This window comes from Martes martes (assembly GCF_963455335.1).
Source record: "Martes martes genome assembly, chromosome: X".
Taxonomy (NCBI): domain Eukaryota; kingdom Metazoa; phylum Chordata; class Mammalia; order Carnivora; family Mustelidae; genus Martes; species Martes martes.
Window position 1 is genome coordinate 66,059,294 of NC_137897.1, and position 23,063 is coordinate 66,082,356.

Genomic DNA, 23,063 nt, shown 5'->3' on the forward strand with positions numbered 1-23,063 from the left:
GAAAGCAGCTCAAAACAAGAGGTCCTTCTCCTAAAGGAGTAGACCCATAAGGCTGGAAGCAAACCTGTCCACAGAGATCTGGCAGGCCAGAAAGGACTGGCATGATATATTCAAGGTGCTAAGTGAGAAAAAATATGCAGGCAAGAATATTTTATCCAGCAAGGCTTTCATTCAGAACTGATGGAGAGATAAGGAGGTTCCAGGACAAACAAAAACTAAAGAATTTGTGATCACTAAACCAGCACTGCAAAAAACATTAAAAGGGATACTTTGAGTGAAGAGAGAGCCCAAAAGTAACACAGAGGAGAAAGGAACAGAGACAATCTACAGAAACAGTGACTTTACAGGTAAAACAATGGCAATAAATTCATATCTTTCAATAATTACTCTGAATATAAAGGGCCAAATGCTTCAATCAAAAGACACAGGGTATCAGTTAAAAAAGGAAGACCCAATATGCTGTCTACAAGAGACTGATTTTAGACCTAAAAACACCTCCAGATCGAAAGTGAGGGGATGGAGAACAATTTCTCAGACTAATGGATATCAAAAGAAAGCTGGGGTAGCAATCCTTCTATCAGACAAATTAGATTTTAAACCAGAGACTATAATAAGAGCTGAAGAGCGATACTATATAATAATTAAAGGTTTGATATAAGAAGAAGTTCTAACAATTCTAAATATTTATGCCCCTAACTTAGAAGCAGCCAATTATATAAACCAATTAATAATAAAATTTTTAAAAAAACACTGATAATAATACAATAATAGTAGGGGACTTTAACACTCCACTCACTATAACACAGATTATCTAAGCAGAAGACCAATAAGGAAAAAAGGCTTTGAATAACACACTGGACCAGATGGACATCACAGATATATTCAGAGCATTTTGTCCTACAGTAACAGAATACACATTCTTCTCAAATGCACATGGGACATTCTCCAGAACAGATTACATACTTGGTCACAAATCCGTACTCAACCAGTACCAAAAGTCTGGGATTATTCCCTGCATATTTTCAGACCACAATGTTTTGAAACCTGAACTCAATCACAAGAGAAAATTTGGAAGGAACACAAATACATGGAAGTTAAAAGCAACACCAAAACAATGAATGAGTCAACAAGGAAATTAAAGAAAAATTTAAAAAATTCATGGAAGCAAACGAAAATGAAAACACAAGAGTTCAGGACCTTTGGGAGGCAGCAAAAGTGGTCCTAAGAGGGAAGTATAGAGAAATACAGGCCTTTCTCAAGAAACAAGAAAGGTTTCAAATACACAAGCTACTATCACATTTAAGGAGTTGGAAAAATACAGCAAACCAAGCCAGAGGAAATAATACCAAACCAATACCAAAAACCAAGCCAGAGGAAATAAACAATAAAGATTAGAGTAGAAATCAATGAGATTTGATTGATCATTTGATTCAACAGTGAGAACAGTAGAATAGATCAATGGAACTAGGAGCTGGTTATTTGAAAGAATTAGTAAGATTGCTAACCCCCTTGTCAGACTTATCAAAAAGAAATTTTGCATTTATTTATTCACATTCACATTCAACATTCACAAATCAATCAAGATGATACATTACATTAATAAAAGAAAGGACAAGAGTTATGTGATCCTCTCAATTGATTCAGAAATAGCACTTGATGAAATACAGCATCCTTTCTTGATTAAAACTCTCCACGGTGTAGGGCTAGAAGGAAAATACCTCAATATCATAAAAGCCATTTATGAAAAGCCCACAGTAAATATCTTCTCAACAGGGAAAAACTGAGACCTTCCCCTAAGGGCAGAAACATGACAATGATGTCTACTTTCATCACTGTTGTTCAATATAGTACTGAAAGTCCTATCCTCAGCAATTACACAAAAAAGAAAGAAAGAAAGAAAGAAAGAAAGAAAGAAAGAAAGAAAGAAAAAAAGAAAGAAAGAAAGAAAGAAAGAAAATCATCCACAGTGGCAAAGAGGAAGTCAAAATGTCACTCTTCCCAGATGACATGATACTCTATGTGGAACACTCAAAAGTCCACCTAAAAATTGCTAGATCTCACATGGGAAGTCATAAAAGTGGTAGGACATAAAATCAATGCAAAGAATTAATTGCATTGTTACACACTAACAATGAGACAAAAAAAAATAGAAATCAATGAATTGATCCTATTTACAATTGCACCAAACACCATATGATACTTAGGAATAAAGCTAACCAAAGAGGTAAAGAAGCCATACTCTGAAAAATATGGAATACTTGTGAAAGAAGTTGAGGAAAACACAAAGAAATGGAAAAACATTCCATGCTCATGGATTGGAAGAACAAATATTTTTAAAATGTCTATGCTACCTAGAGCAATCTACACATTCAATGCAATCCCTATCAAAATACCATCAACAAGCTGGGTGATAGGCATTAAAGAAGGCACACGATGTGATGAGCACTGGGTGTTATATGCAACTGATGAATTATTGAACACTACATCTGAAAGTAATGATGTACTATATGCTGGCTAATTGAATTTAAATTTAAGAAATCTACATTTTTCACAGAGCTGGAACAAATAATGCTAAAATTTGTATGAAACAAGAAAACACCCCAAACAGCCAAAGGAATGTTGAAAAAGAAAACCAAAGCTGGTGGCATCACAATGTCACACATAAGCTATATTACAAAGCTCCAGTCATCAAGACAGTATTGTACTGGAACAAAAACAGACACATAGATCAATAGAACAGAATAGAGAACACAGAAATGGTCCCTCAACTCTATAGTTACCTAATCTTTTTTTTTTTTTGAAGATCATATTTATTTATTTGACAGAGAGAGAGAGGTCACAAGTAGGCAGAGAGGCAAGCAAAGAGAGAGGAGGAAGCAGGATCCCTGTGGAGCAGAGAGCCCGATGCAGGGCTTGATCCCAGGACCCTGAGATCATGACCTGAGTTGAAGGCAGAGACTTAACCCACTGAGCCACGCAGGTGCCCCCTATAGTTAACTGATCTTTGACAAAGCAGAAACAATACCCAATGGAAAAAAGACATTCTCTTCAACAAATGGTGTTGGGAAAATTGAACAGCCACACATAGAAGAATGAGACTGGACCATTATCTTATACCATACAGAAAAATAAACTCAAAATGGATAAAAGACCTAAATGTGAGACAGGAATCTATCATGATCCTAGAGGAAAATACAGGCAGCAACCTCTTTGACCCTGGCCACAACAACTTCTTGCTAGACACATCTCCAAAGGCAAGGGAAACAAAAGCAAAAATGAATTGTTGGGACTTCATCAAGATAAAAAGCTTTTTGCACAGTGAAGGAAACAGTTGACTAAATCAAAAGACAAGCTACAGAATGGGAGAAGACACTTGAAATATCTCATCAAATAACAGGCTAGTATCTGAGATGTAAAAGAACTTACAAACTCAACACCCAGAAAAACAAATAATCCTGTCAAGAAATGGACAATTGACATGAACAGACATTTCTCCAGAGAAGACATACAAATGGCCAACAGACACATGAAAAAATGCTCCACATCACATGGCTTCAGGGAACTATAAATCAAAACCACAATGAGATACCACCTCACACTGGGTAGCATGGCTAAAATTAACAAGTCTGTCATTACAGACATTAGCGAGGATGTAAGAGAAAGGGGAATCCTATTACACTGCTGTTGGAAAGGAAGCTAGTACAGCCACTCTGGAAAACAGCATGAAGAATCCTCAAATAATTAAAAATTGAGCTTCTGTATGACCCAGCAACTGCACTACTAGGTATTTATTGAAAGGATACAAACTAGAGGGTATTATGCTAAGCAAATAAATCAGAGAAAGATAATTTTCATATGATTTCACTCATATGTGGAATTTATAGAGCAAAACAGAGGATCACAGTGGAAGGGAGGGAAAAATAAAATAAGATTAAATTAGAGAGGGAGAAAAAGCCTGAGGACTCAATTATAGGAAACAAACTGAGGGTTTCTGGAGGGCGTGTGGGTAGGGGGAAGGGGTAACTGGGTGGTTGACATTAAGGAGGGCATGTGAATATAATGAGCACTGGGTGTTACATTCAACTGATGAATTACTGAACTCTACCTTTGAAACTAATGATATACTACATGTTAATTAATTGAATTTGAATACAATAAAATTTAAAAAAATACAAGAACAGAAACAGAACAAAAAACAAAAACAAAAACAAAAACAAAAAAGGAAATGAAGGAGATATTACAACTGTTAATACAGAAATATGGAACATTATAAGAGGCTGCTATGAATAATTACAAGCCAAGAGATTAGACTACCTAGAAGAAATGGTAAACTTCTGGAATCCTTTCATAATCTAAGCCTAGATCAGGAAGAGAGAAAAAATCGGAACCAACCAATTTGTAGAAATAAAATTGTATCTTTTATATATTAAAAAAAAACCTCTCAACAAACAAAGCCAGATACCTTGACAGGTGATTTCTACAAAACATTTAAAGAGAGATAATACCTATCCTAGAACTATTTCCAAAAAATTGAAGTGGAGGCAAAGTTTCCAAAGTCATTTCATGCTGTCAGCATTATCCTGGTAACAAAATCATACAAAGACACTAAAAAATCAAAAGGAAGCAAAAGAAAAACATAGATATTCCTGATAAACATAGATACAAAAATTCTCAACAAAATATTAGTAAACAAATTTAAAAATTCATTAAAATTAGTATGTCTCATGATGGAGTGGGATTTATTACAGGGATATAACAAAGATTCCACTTCCACAAATCAAACAACATGATATTAACTGTGTAAAAGATAAAAATTATATGATCATGTCACTAGATGCACAAAAAGCATGACAAAATTCAACATCCATTTAGGTGAAACATCTCAAAAATGTTGGTGTATAGGGAACATACCTCAACATAATAAGTCCACAGCTAACATCATACTCAACAGTGAAAAGCTTTCTAAGATCAAGAACAAGATAAGAATGTCCACTATCTCCACTTTTATTCCACACAGGTATTACAAATCCTAGCCAGAGGAATTAGGCAAGAAAAAGAAATAAAAAGGCATCCAAATTGGAAAGAAGTAAAACTGTCACTATTTGCAGACACCATCATTTTGTGTATAGAAAACACAGAAGGCTCCATTAAAAAAAAGTGTTAGAACTAATCAACAAAGTCAGTAACCTTGCAAGGAACAAAATCAACATGGACTTGCATTTTTATAAACTAATAATGAACTATCAGAAACAGAAATTAAGAAAAGTATCCATTTACATTATATATGAAACTAATGAATCATTGAACACTACATCAAAAACTAAAGATGTATTATATGTTGGCTAATTGAACATAATAAAAAAATTAGAATTAAAAAAGAATAAAATATCTAGATATAAACTTAACCAAAGAAGTGAAAAATCTATACAAACCATAAAACACTGATGAAAAAAACTGTAAAAGACACAAATAATGGAAAAATATTCCAAACTTATGGACTGGAAGAATTAATATTGTTAAAATGTCCATATTACCAAAAAATGTACAAATTCAATGCAATCCCTACCAAAATTCCAGTGGCATTATTCAAAAAATATAGAACAAACAATTCTAAAATCTGTTTGGAATCATAAAAGACCCCAAATAGCCAAACCAGTCTTGAAAAAGAAAAAAATAAAAGTTGTAGTCATCAAGCCCCTTGATTTGAAACTATATTACAAAGCTATACTAATCAAAACAGTATGATATTGGCATAAATACAGACATATACCTCAACAGAACAGAACTAAAGGCCCAGAAATTAACCCACACATATACAGTCAATTATTTTATGACAAAGGAGATAAGTAAACACAAGGGGTGAAATAGTCTCTTTAATAAATGGAATTGGGAAAAAAATGGAATTGGGTAAATTGGACAGCCACATGAAAAGAATGAAACTAGACAATTATCCTATACCATACACAAACATTAACTCAAAATGGATCAAAGAGTTAAATATAGGACCTTAAACCATAAAACTCCTGGAAGAAAACTTAGGAAGTAAATTATTTGACATCAGTCTTGATTTTTTAACTGATCTAAAAGCAAAGGTTAACAAAAACAAAAATAAACAAGTGAGACCACATCAAACTAAAAAGAAAAGAAAAACATCAATGGAATGAAAAGGCAATGTACTAAATGGAAGAAAACATTTTCAAGTCACATATCTGATAAGATATTCCTATCCAAAATATATAAAGAACTCCTGCAACTCATCACCAAAAACAACTGAACAATTCAATTAAAAAAAAGAGCAGAGGATCTGAGTAGATATATATTCAAAGGAGATATCACTAATCATCAGGGAAATAAAAATCAAACCCATGATGAGTTATCACCTCACATCTGTTAGAAAGCCTATCATCAAAAAGACAAGAAATAGTAAGTCTTGAGAAGGATGTGGAGAAAACGGAACACTATTGGTGCACTATTGGTAGTAATGTAAATTGGTAGAGCTAGTATGCAAACCAGTATACAAAGTTTCCTAAAAAAATTAAAAATAGAAGTATCATATGATTTAGCAATTCTAGGACTAGATATTTATCCAAGGGAAACAAAAACACTAATTTGTTATGTTCACTGCAGCATTATTTACAATGGCCATATATGTAAATCATGTGTCCACTGATGTATGAATGGATTAAGAAGATACAGCATACAAATACAAATACACACACACACACACACACACACACACACACACAGTGGAATATTATTTAGCCATATAAAAGAAGGAAATCTTGCCTTTTGTAACAAAATGGGTGGCCCCTGGATATGTTATGCTAAGTGAAATAAGTCATAGACAAATACCATATTATCTCACTTATATGTGTAATCTAAAAAAATGAAAAAAACAAATAAAAGTCATGGATATGGAGAACATAGTGGTGGCTGCCTAGGGGAGGATGGTTGATGGGTGGGGGAAATGCAGGGGTTAGTAGGTACAAACTTCAGTTGTGATACATGAATAGGTCATGGGTATGTGGCATACAGCATGGTGACTAGTCAATAGTACTGCAGTGTATAATTACAGATGCCACAAGAATAGATGTTAAAATGTCTCATCACAAGAAAAAAAATCTTGTAACTTTTTGTGGTGACAGGGGGTAATTAGACTTATTGTGGTGATCAATTTTCAGTGTATAGAAGTATCAAATCATTTTATTATACACCTAAAACTAACATAAAGTTGTACATCGATTATATATCCATTAAAAAATAATGCAGAAAAAGAGGAACAAAATAAAGAAGAGATGGGCCAAAAAAAATAAAAACTCCACACAACAGCAAAATTGGAGATTTAAACCCAGCCATATCAGTATTAAATGTAACAGGTCTAACACCCAAATTAAAAGGCACAGATTTTCAGATTGGATAAAAAGCAAGGACAATTATGTTGTCCTTAAGTACTGCCTCAAGTATTGCACATTAAATATGAAGACGGAAACAGGTTAAATGAAAACATGAAAAACAATATATCAGGCTAAACCAATAAAAAAGCTTGGATGATTATCTTAATATCAAAGAAGATTTCAAAGTAAAGAACATTAGCAGTGTTAAAATAAGTCATCTTGTAATAAAAAAAGGTTAATTTATTCAAGGAGAAATGATAATCTTAAAAATTTACACACTTAACAGAACTTTGAAATACATGAAGCAAAAATTAACATAAATGCAAGAAAAAATAGATAAATCCGTAATTATAATCAAAGGTTTAAATTTCTATATCTCAAAAGTTTACAGAATATGTAGGCAAAAATTTAGGAAGAATGTAGTTGACTTAATACTACTCTCAGCCAACAATCTAATTGGCATTTATAGAATCTTCTACTATGCAAAATCAGAATACATATTCCTCTCAAGCACACATGGAATATTTACTAAGATATACTATATTCTGGAGCATAAAATAATTATAAGTGAATTTAAGGGAATTCAAGTAATGTAAACTATGGTTTATGAAATTAAATTAGATTAGATTAAATTAAATTCAAAGAAATTAAATTAGAAATCAATAATAGAAAGTTATCTGGAAATTAGAGTATGCAGACCTGAGGGAAAACTAAAACATATCAACATTTATGGGATAATGCTAAAACAGTATTTAAAAGGATAGTTATAACACTACACATCTATGTTAGGAAAGATGAAAGGTCTCAAATCAATAATTTCAGCTTCCATTTTAAAAACCAGAAAAGTTAGTGAAACATAAAGTAAGCAGAAAAAATGAAGTAATACAAATTAAAGTGGATAACAATGAAATCGAAAATGGAAATAACAATAGAAAAAAATCAATGAAACCAAAATTCAGTTGGTTTTGAGGAAAAATAAGAGAAATTGATAAACCTCAAGCACAGCTAAGCAAGATAAAAAAGAGAAAAGATACAAAATACCAACATCAGGAATGATACAAATATCAATAATGTTTCTACTGCTATAAAAAAGATAATTAAGGGACTATTATGAACAATTTCATGTCAATGAATTTGATAAATTTGTTAAAACATTAAATTCCTTAAAAGACAAAAGATAACAAAGTTCACTCAAAAAAGAAAGATAAACTGAAACCTACAAGTCTCTTAAATAAATTGAATTTGTAGTCAAAACACCTCACTATTAAAAAACTTCAGGCCCAGATAGCTTCACTGGTGAATTCTACCAATCATTTAATAACAGTTTTACAGTTACTTCTTCTAGAAAACTCAACAGGAGAAAACACTACCCAACCTATTCTATGAAACTAGTATTGTTCTTGCATTAAAACTAGACATGAAAAATATAAGAAATCTAAAGTCAAATATCCCTCATAAAAATAAATATAAAATATCTGAAAAAATTTAGCAAATATCATCCACCAATATGAAAAAAAGATAATACCCCATGTCTACATGGGGGATTCATCCATAAGCAAGACTGCTTCATGCACCTGGGTGGCTCAGTGAGTTAAAGCCTCTGCCTTCAGCTCAGGTCATGATCTCAGGGTCCGGGGATCGAGCCCCGCATCAGGCTCTATGCTCAGCAGGGAGCCTGCATCCCCCCTCTCTCTCTGCCTCCTTCTCTGCCTACTTGTGATCTCTGTCTGTCTAATAAATAAATAAAATCTTTAAAAAAAAGACTGCTTCAACATTTGACAATAAATAAATGTAATTCACCTGTGAAAAGATTAAAGAAGAAAAAACATAATATCTCAATAATTACACTAAAAGAATATTACAAACCTAATGTACATACCTGATAAAAATGCAATAAACTAGCAACCGAAGAGAACTTTCACAACCTGATAAAGAACATGTGAAAAGACCTATACTGAACTTTGTAATTTATGCTAAAATGATGTTATTCCCCCCTGTGATTAGAAATAAGGCAAGAAGGTCTGGAGACTGGAGAGTCAAACCACTGCAACAAGGACAAATAAAAGAAAAAAGATTATTTTCATAAAGAATAAAAAGCAAAAACTCCTTGTTAGTAGGTTATAAATAGAAAATTCTATGGAATCTACTAAAAAACGTTATTAGGTATAATAAATAAGTTCAGTTAAATTGTGGGAGACAAGTTCAATATGAAAAAAAAAACCAACTGTATTTTCATCCAACTTGAAAATGAACTTAATAAGAAAGCAATTCCATTTACAATGTCATTTTATAAAAGGAAATACTTAGAGATAAATCTGATAAAAAAAATGTGCAAGACCTATACAGACCAGACATTGCTGGGAGAAATTAAAGGAGACTCAAAAACTGGAGAAAGAAATCACATTCAAGGATTGATGACTCAGTGTTTTGAAAATGGCAATTATCCGCAAATTAACCTATAGATTCAATGCAATCCCAATCAAAATCCCAGCAAGCTTTTTTAAAGAAAGTGAAAGGCTGATTTTAAAATTGATATGGAAATACAAAGGACCCAGAAGAGGCAAAACAACTTTGAAAAAGAAGAGCAAAGTTCAAGGATTTGCACTAACTTACTTTAAGACATATTACAAGGGTACAGTAATTAAGAAATCAAGTAGTAGTGAAATAAAGATAAACAAATAGATCAACAAACAAAACAGAATGTCCAGAAATAGACTTCACATACATGGTCAATTGATAACCAACAAAAATGCAAGGTGATTCAATGAAGAAAGCATAGACTTTTAATCACCATGTTAGCACACTGGGATATGTATATGCAAAAGAAGAAAGAAAGACAGAAAGAAAGAAAAGGACTTCAACACATATCTGTCACCATGCACTAAAATAAACTCAAAATGGATTATAAACTTAAATGCAAAATTTAAAAAATGTCTAGAAAACATAGAAAATCTATGTGACCTGAGATTAGGCAAATATTCTTTATATAGGAGAACAAATTCATAAAAGAAAAAAATATAAGTTGGAATTCATCAAAATCAAGAACTGCTTTTGAAAGGCAGTATTAAAGAGAACAAAAAGACAAACCACAGACCAGAAGAAAACATTTGCAAGCAACATATATGAGAAAGGACTTACTTTCCAAAATGTATACTCTCAAAACTCAGAAAGCATACAACTTAATAAAAAATGAGCCAAAGATTTAAACAGACATTTTATCAAAGATAGATGCTGAATAAGTGCATGAGAAGATGCTGAACATCATTAGTCATTTGGATTATGCAATTCAAAACCACAATAAGGTGCAGCTACACAATTACGTCCAAAATCAAAACAAAACTACTGACCATATTAAGGGTTGGCAAGGATGTGGAGCAACTAAAACTCTCACACATGGCCGCTGGGAATGTAAAAATTACAATCCTATCTTAGAAAACAATTTGATAAGTGTCTTTAAAATAAGTTAAAACATACACATACGAAAGAGCCCAGTCATTATACTCCTAGGTATTTAATCACGAAAAATGAAAACATAATTGTTGGGTCGGTGGCTCCAGGAATGCAGGAGGAACAATAGAAATGACCGCCGGGCCGCCATCTTCCAGCCCCCTCCCCCACCTTCCTCAACCCTTGACTCTCCCACCAAAAGGATGTCTGCCCAGGTCACATCTCCATAGGTAACCTGATACCTCTGCAGGAAACAGAAGTATCAGGACCCCCCACCCCATACGCTCCCATCACCAAATACCCTACCATATATGGATGTGAGCCCATGCCCTGCCTTGGCCCGATAAAAGACCCCCACCATCTCCCTCCCAGTGCGACTTCCCCGACTCCGCTTTCCAGAGTCGCGGAACCTCGCCTGAGGGTGCCCACCTCCACCCTGCGTGACTTTCCTGGCTCCCCTTCTCCTGAGCCCTGAAACTTCGCCGGAGAGTGCCTTTAATAAATCTTGCCTTGTGCCTACCTCGCCTGGTGTCGTGTTTATCTCGCTTATAAAACCTTACAATAACCATGAAAATGAAAACATATGTCCATACAATCATTTGTGCTAAGTGTTTGTAGCAGCTCTATTAGTAATACCCAAAGACTGCAAACAACCCAAATACCCATCAGTAAGTTAATGCATAAAGAAATGGTGCTGTATCCATACAGTGAAATACTGTTCAGCAATAAAAGTGAATGAACCACTGATTCATACACCATGGCTAAATCTCAAAATAATTATTCCGAGTTAAATAAGCTAGACAGAAAATGAATAGACACGATATGATTCCATTTATATAAAGCCCTAGAAAATATAAACTAAACAATGACAGAAAGCAGATTCAGTAGGGGCAGAGCAGAAGGGAGGCATTACAAAGGTGCACAGGAAATGGTTGGGGGTGATGGATAAACTTACTATCTTGATTGTGATGACAGTTTCACAGGTATATACAAATGCCAAATTTTATCGAAGTATGTACTCTAAAATGTGCAATTCACTGCATGTCAATACCTTCATAAAGCTGTTTTAGAATACATTAAACACTGCTCCCAGAAGAATTCTGGTAGCTTGAGTAGCCAAAATCCTAGGCTTGCTCCATCTACTTGATCCAGTTATTTACGCTGATCTTGTGCCTAAAGGAATAATGAGTAGCACACTAAGATGGTCTAAATGATAGGCAGACAGAAAATGCCATTAACTGCCACATCAACTAAAGAGTATGCAGTGAAACAAACAATAATTATTTAAAATTTCTATAGAAAAAATTAATTGGCAGAACACAAATGATTTTTCTTAGTTTTTTTTCCAATAAAAATATGGTAAAAATTTACAAACAGATACCCACCTCTTTGGATAATCTTGTGAAGACATCTCCTCCCCTGAGAAAATCCAGTATTAAATACAGCTTCCCTTCAGTCTGAAAGGCTAATTACAAATTAGGATGTAGTAACAGAACATTAACAGAATCTTAAAGGCTTAACAACCTTAGTATAACTTTTAATTAATATATATGTTCAGAGTTTTATCAATAAATATTATAAAGGAATTAATCATTTATTCATATGGTCCAATGTTATTGGATAATATTATCTCAAAATTGAATTTAGTGTTGAAATAGCTGTAAATCCCTTCCTAGAACATAATCGACTTTCCATGTGGTTCCTCAGAAACTTCTACCACCACCATCGTCCTGATTTATGGAGCATCATGCTCTACTGCTAACTGCCAGAACTCCACCTCCCTACCTACTGAAAATCTACTAATTCTTTCAAGCTCAACAAAAATGCCACCTCCTCCATCAAGCTTTCCTCTATTAAAGGATTTCTCTCTTTTCACATTTCATAGCATCCTGACCTTCTTCTATGTAAGAATTACTTGCTACTACTTTTAAGATCTCATTGTTTTTTATTTATGTCTCTCTTATGGCACTCACTCCATTTTGATTTGTACAATTAATTTGTTTACATGTCTGTGTTCCAATAGATGAGAAGTTTTTTTGAGTCAGAGACTGTTTCACCTCTAGAGCCCACTGCATTCAATGGAGTATTTTGCACACAATTGGTATTTACTGATCAATGTAATGCCATCCTGGTGATTCAAGGAAGTGGGACATTAGATACTACTACCTTTCATTTTGGGTAGTGAAATGTATAATGGATGGACATTATACATGATGTATATAATGTCCACCCATTATACATGAAAGTATAATGGGTGGACATTTTTTGAAGATTTTTTATACAAATAATCTAGTACATACTTTAATGCATTATTTTTCAAAATTTCTTAAGAATAAAGTCAATAGCTGCTACTTTTTTAAATCTTGAAAACTTAAAGTGACATCATAGAATAGATTAGTGATTTAATCATGTGTATACCTTTGAATTCTCCAGGAAGGCCACACTTCACAATCTCATGCATGTATTAAATTATCAGTGGAACCATGATTCAAACTCTGAACTGACTCCAAACGCATGCTCTTTCCATTACATTTACTGCTTCTTATTGGTATTCCTCTTCCCCCAAATATAAGAAAGAATAAATCAAATGGACTAATATAACCACATGGTCCTCTTCAACAGCTATGAAATAAATTAATATGCTCATTATGAATATGTAAGAGGAACATATCCAAATATCAGATGCTTTGAATAAATTATCACAGTTTATAGCCTAAGATCATTAAAGGTACAGACTAGCAGAGTCAAGAAATACTACCGGACAAGTAACCAGAAGATACTATCTTAATACCTTAGACAAATTAACCAATAGGTACAGAAAACACAATTCAAAATTGGATATTGATTCTTATTCTTATTTCAGATAAATATTTTTATATAATTGAGTATATTAAATCATTCTGAAGTATTTATTCTCTGTCATATTATTGTTTGAAAGGAAATCTTAATTCTCTAATTCTATAAATTTTTTAAAAATTACATACCATAGTGTAATTTGACAATAAATGGATGATTTACTTCCACCAGTATATCCCTTTCCATCTTTGTCCGAACTCTGTCTCGGACTAAAAATCATAGAAGGGTAGAATATATTACTCTTCTATAAAATGTTTCAGTAGAGATCCCATCAATAATTCACCCCACAAAAATGTGAAAATATAACATTGTAAGTGTTTAAATATGCAATCTATATATTCCAAGGCAGTAATTACCATATTCTCAGAAAGCCAACAAATTGTTTAGATCTAGATGGACTGAAGTGACATAAATAGATATTTGGCTAATATGTGTTTATTATGTATTGGTCTCCAATTGTTCAAATGAGTTTACTGATTAAAACTGAGCACAGTGTTATTTCTATGACAGCCTAGCAGATGGTGTATGTAAGCATACCCAGGTGCTTGTGCTTTTTCAATATGCAAAACCAACACAGATGGAACAGCAAAAAATAAGAATCTTAAAATAAAAGAATATAGCTTACTAAAATAAGTTCACTTTATGTTAAATAAAATGTGTCACGTTTTATACAACTAAATTTTTGCCAGGGTACAGTCTCACTAAATTAGAGCATATGCCAATATCAAACATAGAAATATCACTTGCAGGCTAGAACACTGTAACACTTACTAATGTTTAAAGGAAACTAAGTCTACTTATACAAGCAATACAAAGCACATTTCTTAAAATGAGCTTTATCAAATTTTATTTTAATAAGCTTTGGAATTTTCTACCTTTTAAAGAAGCTTTTTTTAACACCTTCATTGCATAGAGCTGCCCAGCATCAGGACCGGTCTTCTTTCGAACAAGAAAAACCTAACAGAAGAATTTTTTTTTTTAAGGTAAAATTCATATTTGAAGACATTCTTGCCATACACATTAGCACACACACATATAAGTCCATGCATTTTCTCTAATTTTATAAATATATACCTTTCTTTTATAAATTATACTCTTGGTTAATGTTTGCTCATTTTCATTCATTTACTAAATCAGACTATCATACATACTACTGTAGGAAAGAAAATTTTTAAAATAGATGACATGGTCACGACTTTAAGAAGTTTGTGTTGTATGAGATAAGCAACATAATGAAAGGCAATTTGATCTAAGGGAACTACTTTTAAGACCCAAGCACCTTTTTGTTACCTTTAAAGACCAAAGAAATATAATGACTGTTAATTTTATACCTTCATTTCTACTTCCTTATTGGCCCATTTTAGAAGTTACCAGGTATTTTATGTTCTAATAAGAAATCAGAGGCAATTATGTCTGTCTGCCAGGTTGAAGAATCAAGATGGCAAATTATCACAATAAACAAATTAAACTCTTTAAGATTATTGAGCAAACTTGAGAAATATTACCTCATATTTTCAAACTAAGATTATGACTCATTAAAAACAGTTTTTAAAAAGCCTCAGTCATGAAAATAAATACGAATGGATTAAAATTTTATAGGAGATTTTTATTAGTAAAGGGATGTTTCATTCTTTTTTTTAAGATTTTATCTATTTATTTGACAGACAGAGATCACAAATAGGCAGAGAGACCCACAGAGAGAGAGGAAGGGAAGCAGGCTCCCCACTGAGCAGAGAGCCCGATGTGGGGCTCGATCCCAGGACCCTGAGATCATGACCAGAGCTGAAGGCAGAGGCTTTAACCCACTGAGCCACCCAAGTGCCCTAGGATGTTTCATTCTTAAAAGTTAGTAAAAGCTGCTCACTACTTTGAAATAAAAGATATAGAACTTAAACAACAACAACAACAAAACAATACAACAGATCAATGAAACCAGTAGCTTCTTCCTTGAAAAAATTATTAAAATTGATAAACCTCTAGTCAGACTTATCAAAAAGAGAAGAAAAAGGACCCAAATTAAAAAAAAAATCACAAATGATAGAGGAGAAATAACAACCACTACCACAGAAATATAAACAATTGTAACAGATTATTATGGTAAACTATGCAAACAAATTAGACAATCTGGAAGAAAGGGATAAATTCCTAGAACAACAATAACAACAACAACAACAAAAACTGAATCAAGAAGAAATAGAAAATTTGAACAGCTCGATTACCAACAATGAAATTGAATCAGTAATCAAAAAAATCCCAGCAACCCGAAGTCCAGGACCAGATGGCTTCATAGGCAAATTCTAATAAATATTTAAAGACAAGTTAATACATATGCTTCTCAAACTATTCCAAAAAATAGAAAAGGAAGGAAAACTTCCAAATTCATTCTATGAGGCCCACATTACCCTGATACCAAAACCAGATAAAGACATCACTAAAAAGCATACAGGCCAATATCACAGATAAATACAGATGTAAAAATTCTCACTAAAATGCTAGTAAAACGAATCCACAACAGGTTAAAAAAATCAGGGGTGCCTGTCTTGCTCAGTTGGTAGAACATGTGACTCTTGATTTTACGGTGGTAAATTTAAGCCCCACATTGTATGCAGAGATTACTTAACAATGATTAATTTAAAAAAGGTTAAAAACAAACAAAAAAAATAAATAAAAACAACATGCTCATTTCAAGAGATGTGAAAAAAGCATTTGACAAAGTACAATATCCATTCATGATAAAACCCCCAACAAAGTAGGATTAGAAGGAACATACCTCAAAATCATAAAGGCCATATATGAAAAACCAATAGGTAATATTATCCTTAATGGGGAAAAATCTGAGAACTTTCCTCTACAGCCAGGAAGAAGACAGGGTTGTCCACTCTCACCACTGTTATTTAATTTAGTATTGGAAGTCCTGGCCACAACAATCAGACAACACAAAGAAATAAAAAGGCATCCAAATCAGCAAAAAAAATCAACTTTCACTATTTGCAGATGACTTGATACTCTATATAGAAAATCCAAAAGCTCCACCAAAAAACTGCTAGATAAACAAGTTCAGTAGAGTCATAGGATACAAAATCAACATATGGAAAACAATTGCATATCTACACACCAATAACGATGAAGCAGAAAGAGAAATCAAGGAATCAACCCCCTTTACAATTGCACCAAAACCCATAAGATACCTAGGAATAAACTTAACAAAAGAGGTAAAGATCTCTACTCTGAAAAGTAGGAAACACTGATGAAAAAAATTGAAGAGGACACAATAAAAGGGAAAAGCATTTCATGCTCACGGACTGTAAGAAGAAATATTTTTAAAATGTTCTGTATTACCCAAAGCAATCTACACATCTAATGTGATCTTTATCAAAATATCACCAACATTTTTCACAAAGTTAGAACAAATAGGCCTAAAATTTGTATGGAACTACAAAAGACCCTGAATAGGCAAAGCAATCTTGAAAAAGGAAAGCAAAGCTGGAGGCATCACAAATCCGATCGTTGTCATCCGATCGTTGTCAAGTTACATTACAAAGCTGTAGTGATCAAGACTGTATGGTACTGGGACAAAAACAGACACACAGATCAACAGAACAGAACAGAAAATCCAGAAATGAACCAACAACTCTATGACCAATTAATCTCCCATGAATCAGGAAGGAATATCCAATGGAAAAAAGACAGTGTCTTCAAAAAATGGTATTAGGAAAATTGGAGAGTAGCATGCAAAAGAATGAAACTGGGCCCTTATCTTACACCACACACAAAAATAAATTCAAAACGGATGAAAGACTTAAATATGAGACAGGAAACCATCAAAATCCTAGAGAAGGGCAGTAACCTCTTTGACAACCATAGCAACTTCTTTTTTTTTTTTTTAAGATTTTATTTTTTTTATTTGACAGACAGAGATCACAAGTAGGCAGAGAGACAGGCAGAGAGAGAGAGGGAAGCAGGCTCCCTGCTGAGCAGAGAGCCCGATGTGGGGCTCGATCCCAGGACCCTGAAACCATGACCTGAGCCGAAGGCAGAGGCTTAACCCACTGAGCCACCCAGGTGCCCCAGCCATAGCAACTTCTTACTAGATATGACTCCTGAGGCAAGGGAAACAAAAGCAAAAATAAACTGTTGAGACTTCACCAAAATAAAAAGCTTCTACGTAGTGAAGGGAACAATCAACAAAACTAAAAGGTAACCTATGACATGGAGAAGACATTTGCAAGGGATTGTATCCAAAGTATATAACAAACTTATAAAAATCAACACCCAAAAAAGAAATAATCCAGTTAAGAAATGGGCAGAAAACATGGATAAACATTTTTCCAAAGAACACATCCAGATGGCCAACAAACATATGAAAAAATGCTCAATATCACTCATCATCAGGGAAATACAAATCAAAACTATGATGAGATCCCACCTCACACCAGTCAGAATGGCTAAAATTAACAACACAGGAAACAACAGGTGTTGGCAAGGATTTGGAGAAAGGGGAACCCTCTTAAACTGTTGGTGGGAATGCAAACTGGTACACCCACTCTGAAAAAAGAGTATGGAGGTTCACCAAAAACTAAAAAATAGAACCACCAGTAAAAATTAAAAATAGAATGATCCAGCAATTACACTAATAGGCATTTACCTAAAGGATACAAAAGTACTGATTTGAATTGATACATGCACCCCAATATTTATAGTAGCACTATCAACAACAGCCAAATTATGGAAAGAGCCCAAATGTCCATCAACTGAAGAATGGATAAAGAAGAGGTGGTATATACATACAAGGGATTATTACTCAGCCATAAAACCAAATGAAATCTGGCCATTTGGAATGACGTGGCTAGAGCTAGAGAGTATTATGCTAAGCAAAATAAATCAGAGAAATAAAAATACCATATGACTTCACTCATAAGTAGCATTTAAGAAACAAAACAAATAGACATAGAGAGAATAAAGGAAAGAAAAACCAAGAAACAGACTCTAAAGTAACAGAGACAAAAGTGCTGATTACAAGAGGGGAGGTGGGCAGGGGAATGGGTTAAAAAGGTGATGGGGATTAAGAAGGGCATTTGTTGTGTGGAGCACAGGGTGTTGTATATAAGTCTGAATCAGTAAATTCTACACCAGAAAGTGATATCACACTGTATGTTAACTGACAGGAATTTAAATAAAAACTTGAGGTAAAAGGACCCAAAAGCAACAAAAACAGAATGACCAATTGAATTTCCACTTAAAGAGTACTTGGAACAACAAGTCCCCTCATGACCTCAGCTCTGTGGATGGTGGCCATGTTTATTCTCACCCCAAAATAAGTTTAATGTTATTCTCTGGAGAGGTCTCTGAACTACAGGATGCCAAACACAAACCCTAACCCTCACCCTAACCTTAACAGTGTCCCTATACATAACCCAACACTTACCAATAACTACTAAACTCTACCTCTAATCTGATTATAAACCTAAATGTAAACTCTGGAGAGGTTTCTGAACTGCAGGATAGGAGGGACATAGCCTCATCCTAACCCTAACACTAGCTCTAAACCTAACTCTAACCCAAATCCTTTCCCTAACTCCTAACTGGTAACCACTAACTCCCAACCCTAACTCTAATCCTAAATGGATCACTTGGAGAGGTCTCTGAATTGCAGGATGAGAGGCACATCTCCTCACCCTAGCCCTAACACTAACCCTACCCCTTACACTAGTCCTAAACTGAACCCTAATCCTTGATCTGAGAAAATAGAAGATTTGGTACATACATACAATAGGATATTACTCAGTCATAAAAAATGAAACCTTGCCATTTGCAAAGACATGGATCAAGGCAGAGAGTGTTATTCTAAGTGAAGACCTAATCCTAACCCAAACACTAACCCTAACCCCTAACCCTAACTGTACCCTAACATTAACCCTAAACTTATCTCTCTGGAGAGGTCTTTGAACTGCAGGATAATAGGCACATAACTTCACCCTGGCCCTAAACCTAACCCTTACTTTGGCCCTAAACCAAAACCCTAATCCTAGATGCAAAAAAAAAAAAAAAAATTCGGTACACACACACACACACACACACACACATAAACACACATATATATACACAATGGAATATTACATGTGTGTGTATATATATATATACACACACACACACAGATATGTGTGTGTGTTTGTGTGTGTGTGTTTGTGTATAGGTTAGTTTCAATACAGAATTTGACACCTTATCAATTAACTGTCCATATTCTGTTACATAATAGTCTACTGGTCTACCTTACACTTTGAATGGATTTTGTACTATCTAATTTGATAATATCATGTGTTAGTCATCTCAAAAATACTGCCTCACTGAGTTGTGCAAATCTTCCAAATGCTGAACAGTAGTGATCTCATCAGAAAAGTTTTTTGAGTACTAAGATGTCAAATTCAGCGTCAAAAATTTTCCAAAGCTAATTTTTTGCTTTTCCCCTAAGGTCATGGAACATAGTAGGGCTGTCCACTATCACCACTGCTATTCAACATAGTACTAGAAGTCCTAGCAACAGCTATCAGACAACAAAAAGAAATAAAAGGTATTCAAATTGGCAAAAAAGTCACTCTCTCTCTTCATAGAGGACATGATACTTTATATGGAAAACCCAAAAGACTCCTCCCCCAAATTACTAGAACTCATAGAGCAATTCAGTAACATGGCAGGATGCAAAATCAATGAACTGAAATCAGTTGCTTTCTTATACACTAACAATGAAAATATAGAAAGGGAAATTAGAGAATCCATTCCATTTACTATAGCACCAAGAACCATAAGATACCTGGGAACAAACCTAACCAAAGATCAAGGACATTTTGAAGAAAAACTTGCATTTTTTTAAAACTGCACAGTAGTGAATACAACGACTACTGACATAATTTGTAATCACTGCTTTGGTTGTGCCAAGGCGCCAGAAGTTTTACAAATAGTATCTTAGTACTACTATAAAATAGTTTTGACCTTGATGACTCCCTGAAGTGTCTTATGGATTCTCAGGAGCAGACAGACCACACATTGAGAACTACTGTTCTGAAACACAGCCCTTGGTAGGCTTGAATAGAATGAAATATAGTGGGCAAAAAGAAGAATCGAGAAAGAAAAAAAAAAAATGGTCCAGACATTCTGGAAGACGCTTGCTTGCACAAAGCAGTCACTTTTTCCCTAGCTCTTCTAACACTCACTACTAGTATCCTAATATGGCATCTAATGGAAACCATTATTTATAGTCTAGAGAAAGAACTGTTTATTTGTTCATCACCTGATTTGTTCTTTTCAGATCTTAGATGGACTGAATTAGCATAAGATAATATACCCTCACTCTGCTCTCTTCTCATGATCAACTACAGAAGAAGTTGCATGGCTTCAAACTACTGTATCAAAAAACGTACCTATCCTGATCAGAGGTTTCTTTTCAGTCTCACTAATCCAGTTCTTGGAAACAGTTCAGAAAAGAAATGAGTGAGTGAGTTACTCCAATATACCTCTTTTGGTCATATGGAATTTTATATTTTCCACTAAGAAGTACTCAGTAATATTTGTACATGTGAACTTAAAGATCACACAGCTTTAACACTGATTAAAGAGAAAAAAAATTGTAAGAAATTTTAAGATGTAAACATATTTTTTAAACTATCTCTTGAAAATTACTCAAGAGGGCAAGGGTTTAATATTTTCAAAAATTCATTTTTAGGGGCAGCTGGGTGGCTAAAGAAGTTGAGCATCTGACTCCTGATTTCAGCTCAGGTCATGATCTCATGGGTGGTGCACTCAGTAGAAAGTCTGAAATTCTCTCCCTCTGTCCTTCCCCCGACTTGCATGTGTGTGCATGCGCTCTCTCTCAAATAAATAAATATTTTAAAAAATTCATTTTAAATCCCATACTGCATTATCACATCAGTAAAAAATATATATATATATAATCCTGAATGTTAAAAGGTATGTTTGTATAAATATTACTTGGCATGAGAAATAGAAGGAAAGTTAGTCTGACAATTTCAGATGTGTTTTCATTTCTCTTATTTGATTGTGTTTTAAAATAATTAATGTAAGCTGTTCGGGAGCACCTGGGTGGCTCAGCTGTTAAGCATCTGCCTTTGGCTCAGGTCATGATCCCAGGGTGCTGGGATCGAACCCCACATCGGGCTCACTGGTTGGTGCCGGGAAGTCTGCTTCTCCCTCTCCCACTCTCCCTGCTTGTGTTCCCTCTCTCACTGGGTCTCTCTCATAAAGAAATAAAGAAATAATATATTTATGGACATTGGGGATGGTATGTGCTATAGTGAGTGCTGTGAAGTGTGTAAACCTGGCAATTCACAGACCTGTAGCCCTGGGGCTAATAATACATTATATGTTTATAAAAAATAAAAATATTAATAAAAAAAGAAATAATATATTAAAAAAGTAAGTTCTTTGGTATACTACATTTCAATTCATTCATTAATGATCATTAATAGCATTATACTGGGTGTATTCAGAATTTTACATGCTTATTTCATGATGATAATGCAAACTTCTTTAAAATACAATTTTAAAATATTCTAGTAGTATTTTTCCACCATTAAATATGCTATAAAGATATGTAATTGCAAGGCTTTATATAGGCCAAAATTCCATTTATTGTATTTTAACAATGGAACTTTTGCAGACAACTAAATAAGGCTGCATCCCAAAGTATCTTGGAATTTCTCCTACACTTCTCTGATTTGCAGCCTTAGCCAAATCCCTGCATAGGTTCAGCATATAACAAGTCATATCCATCCAATGCCCATGCAAATGATGTAATACTGACAAGCAGGTAGGTTCACATCCTAGGGGAAAAAAAATGAGCCACCACCTTAATATTTCTTTGGTTGATGAACTGCACGAAGATCATCAATTTTTATTTAAGTATTACAGATTTTAAAAAGGCTTCTATATCCCTGTTAAACTGAAGTTCCTGCACAAAGCTGAGTATTTCCTGAATTTAAGGACTACACTGACAACTTGTTCACATGTTGCTATATTTAATGTGAAGATGTTACTGAAGACATTACATTACGTTACACTGTATTCTCTTTATGAAACCCCACAAGAAAAAAATTTTCTGGTCTGTTAGATCTGTTTACAACTTTAAAGATACTGTAATAATCATGCAATTAAAAGTATCAACTTCGGGGCGCCTGGGTGGCTCAGTGAGTTAAAGCTTCCGCCTTTGGCTCGGGTCATGATCCCAGGGTCCTGGGATCAAGCCCCCCATTGGGCTCTCTGCTCAGTGGGAAGCCTGCTTCCTCCTCTTTATCTGCCTGCCTCTCTGCCTACTTGTGATCTCTCTCTGTCAAATAAATAAATAAAATCATTTTT

At 34.1% G+C, this 23,063-nt stretch overlaps 1 protein-coding gene across 1 annotated transcript in view; it reads right to left on the reverse strand.

Annotated features, from left to right (window-relative positions):
* Positions 1 to 23,063, reverse strand: part of RPS6KA6 (ribosomal protein S6 kinase A6) — a 170,604-nt gene that overhangs the window by 67,453 nt on the left and 80,088 nt on the right. The window contains exons 4-6 of the mRNA XM_080795171.1: positions 14,573 to 14,654; positions 13,826 to 13,906; positions 12,227 to 12,306 (exon numbers count right to left, since the gene is read on the reverse strand). Of these exons, the coding sequence (XP_080651297.1) occupies positions 12,227 to 12,306; positions 13,826 to 13,906; positions 14,573 to 14,654 (243 nt within the window). The remainder of the gene's footprint in view (positions 1 to 12,226; positions 12,307 to 13,825; positions 13,907 to 14,572; positions 14,655 to 23,063) is intronic.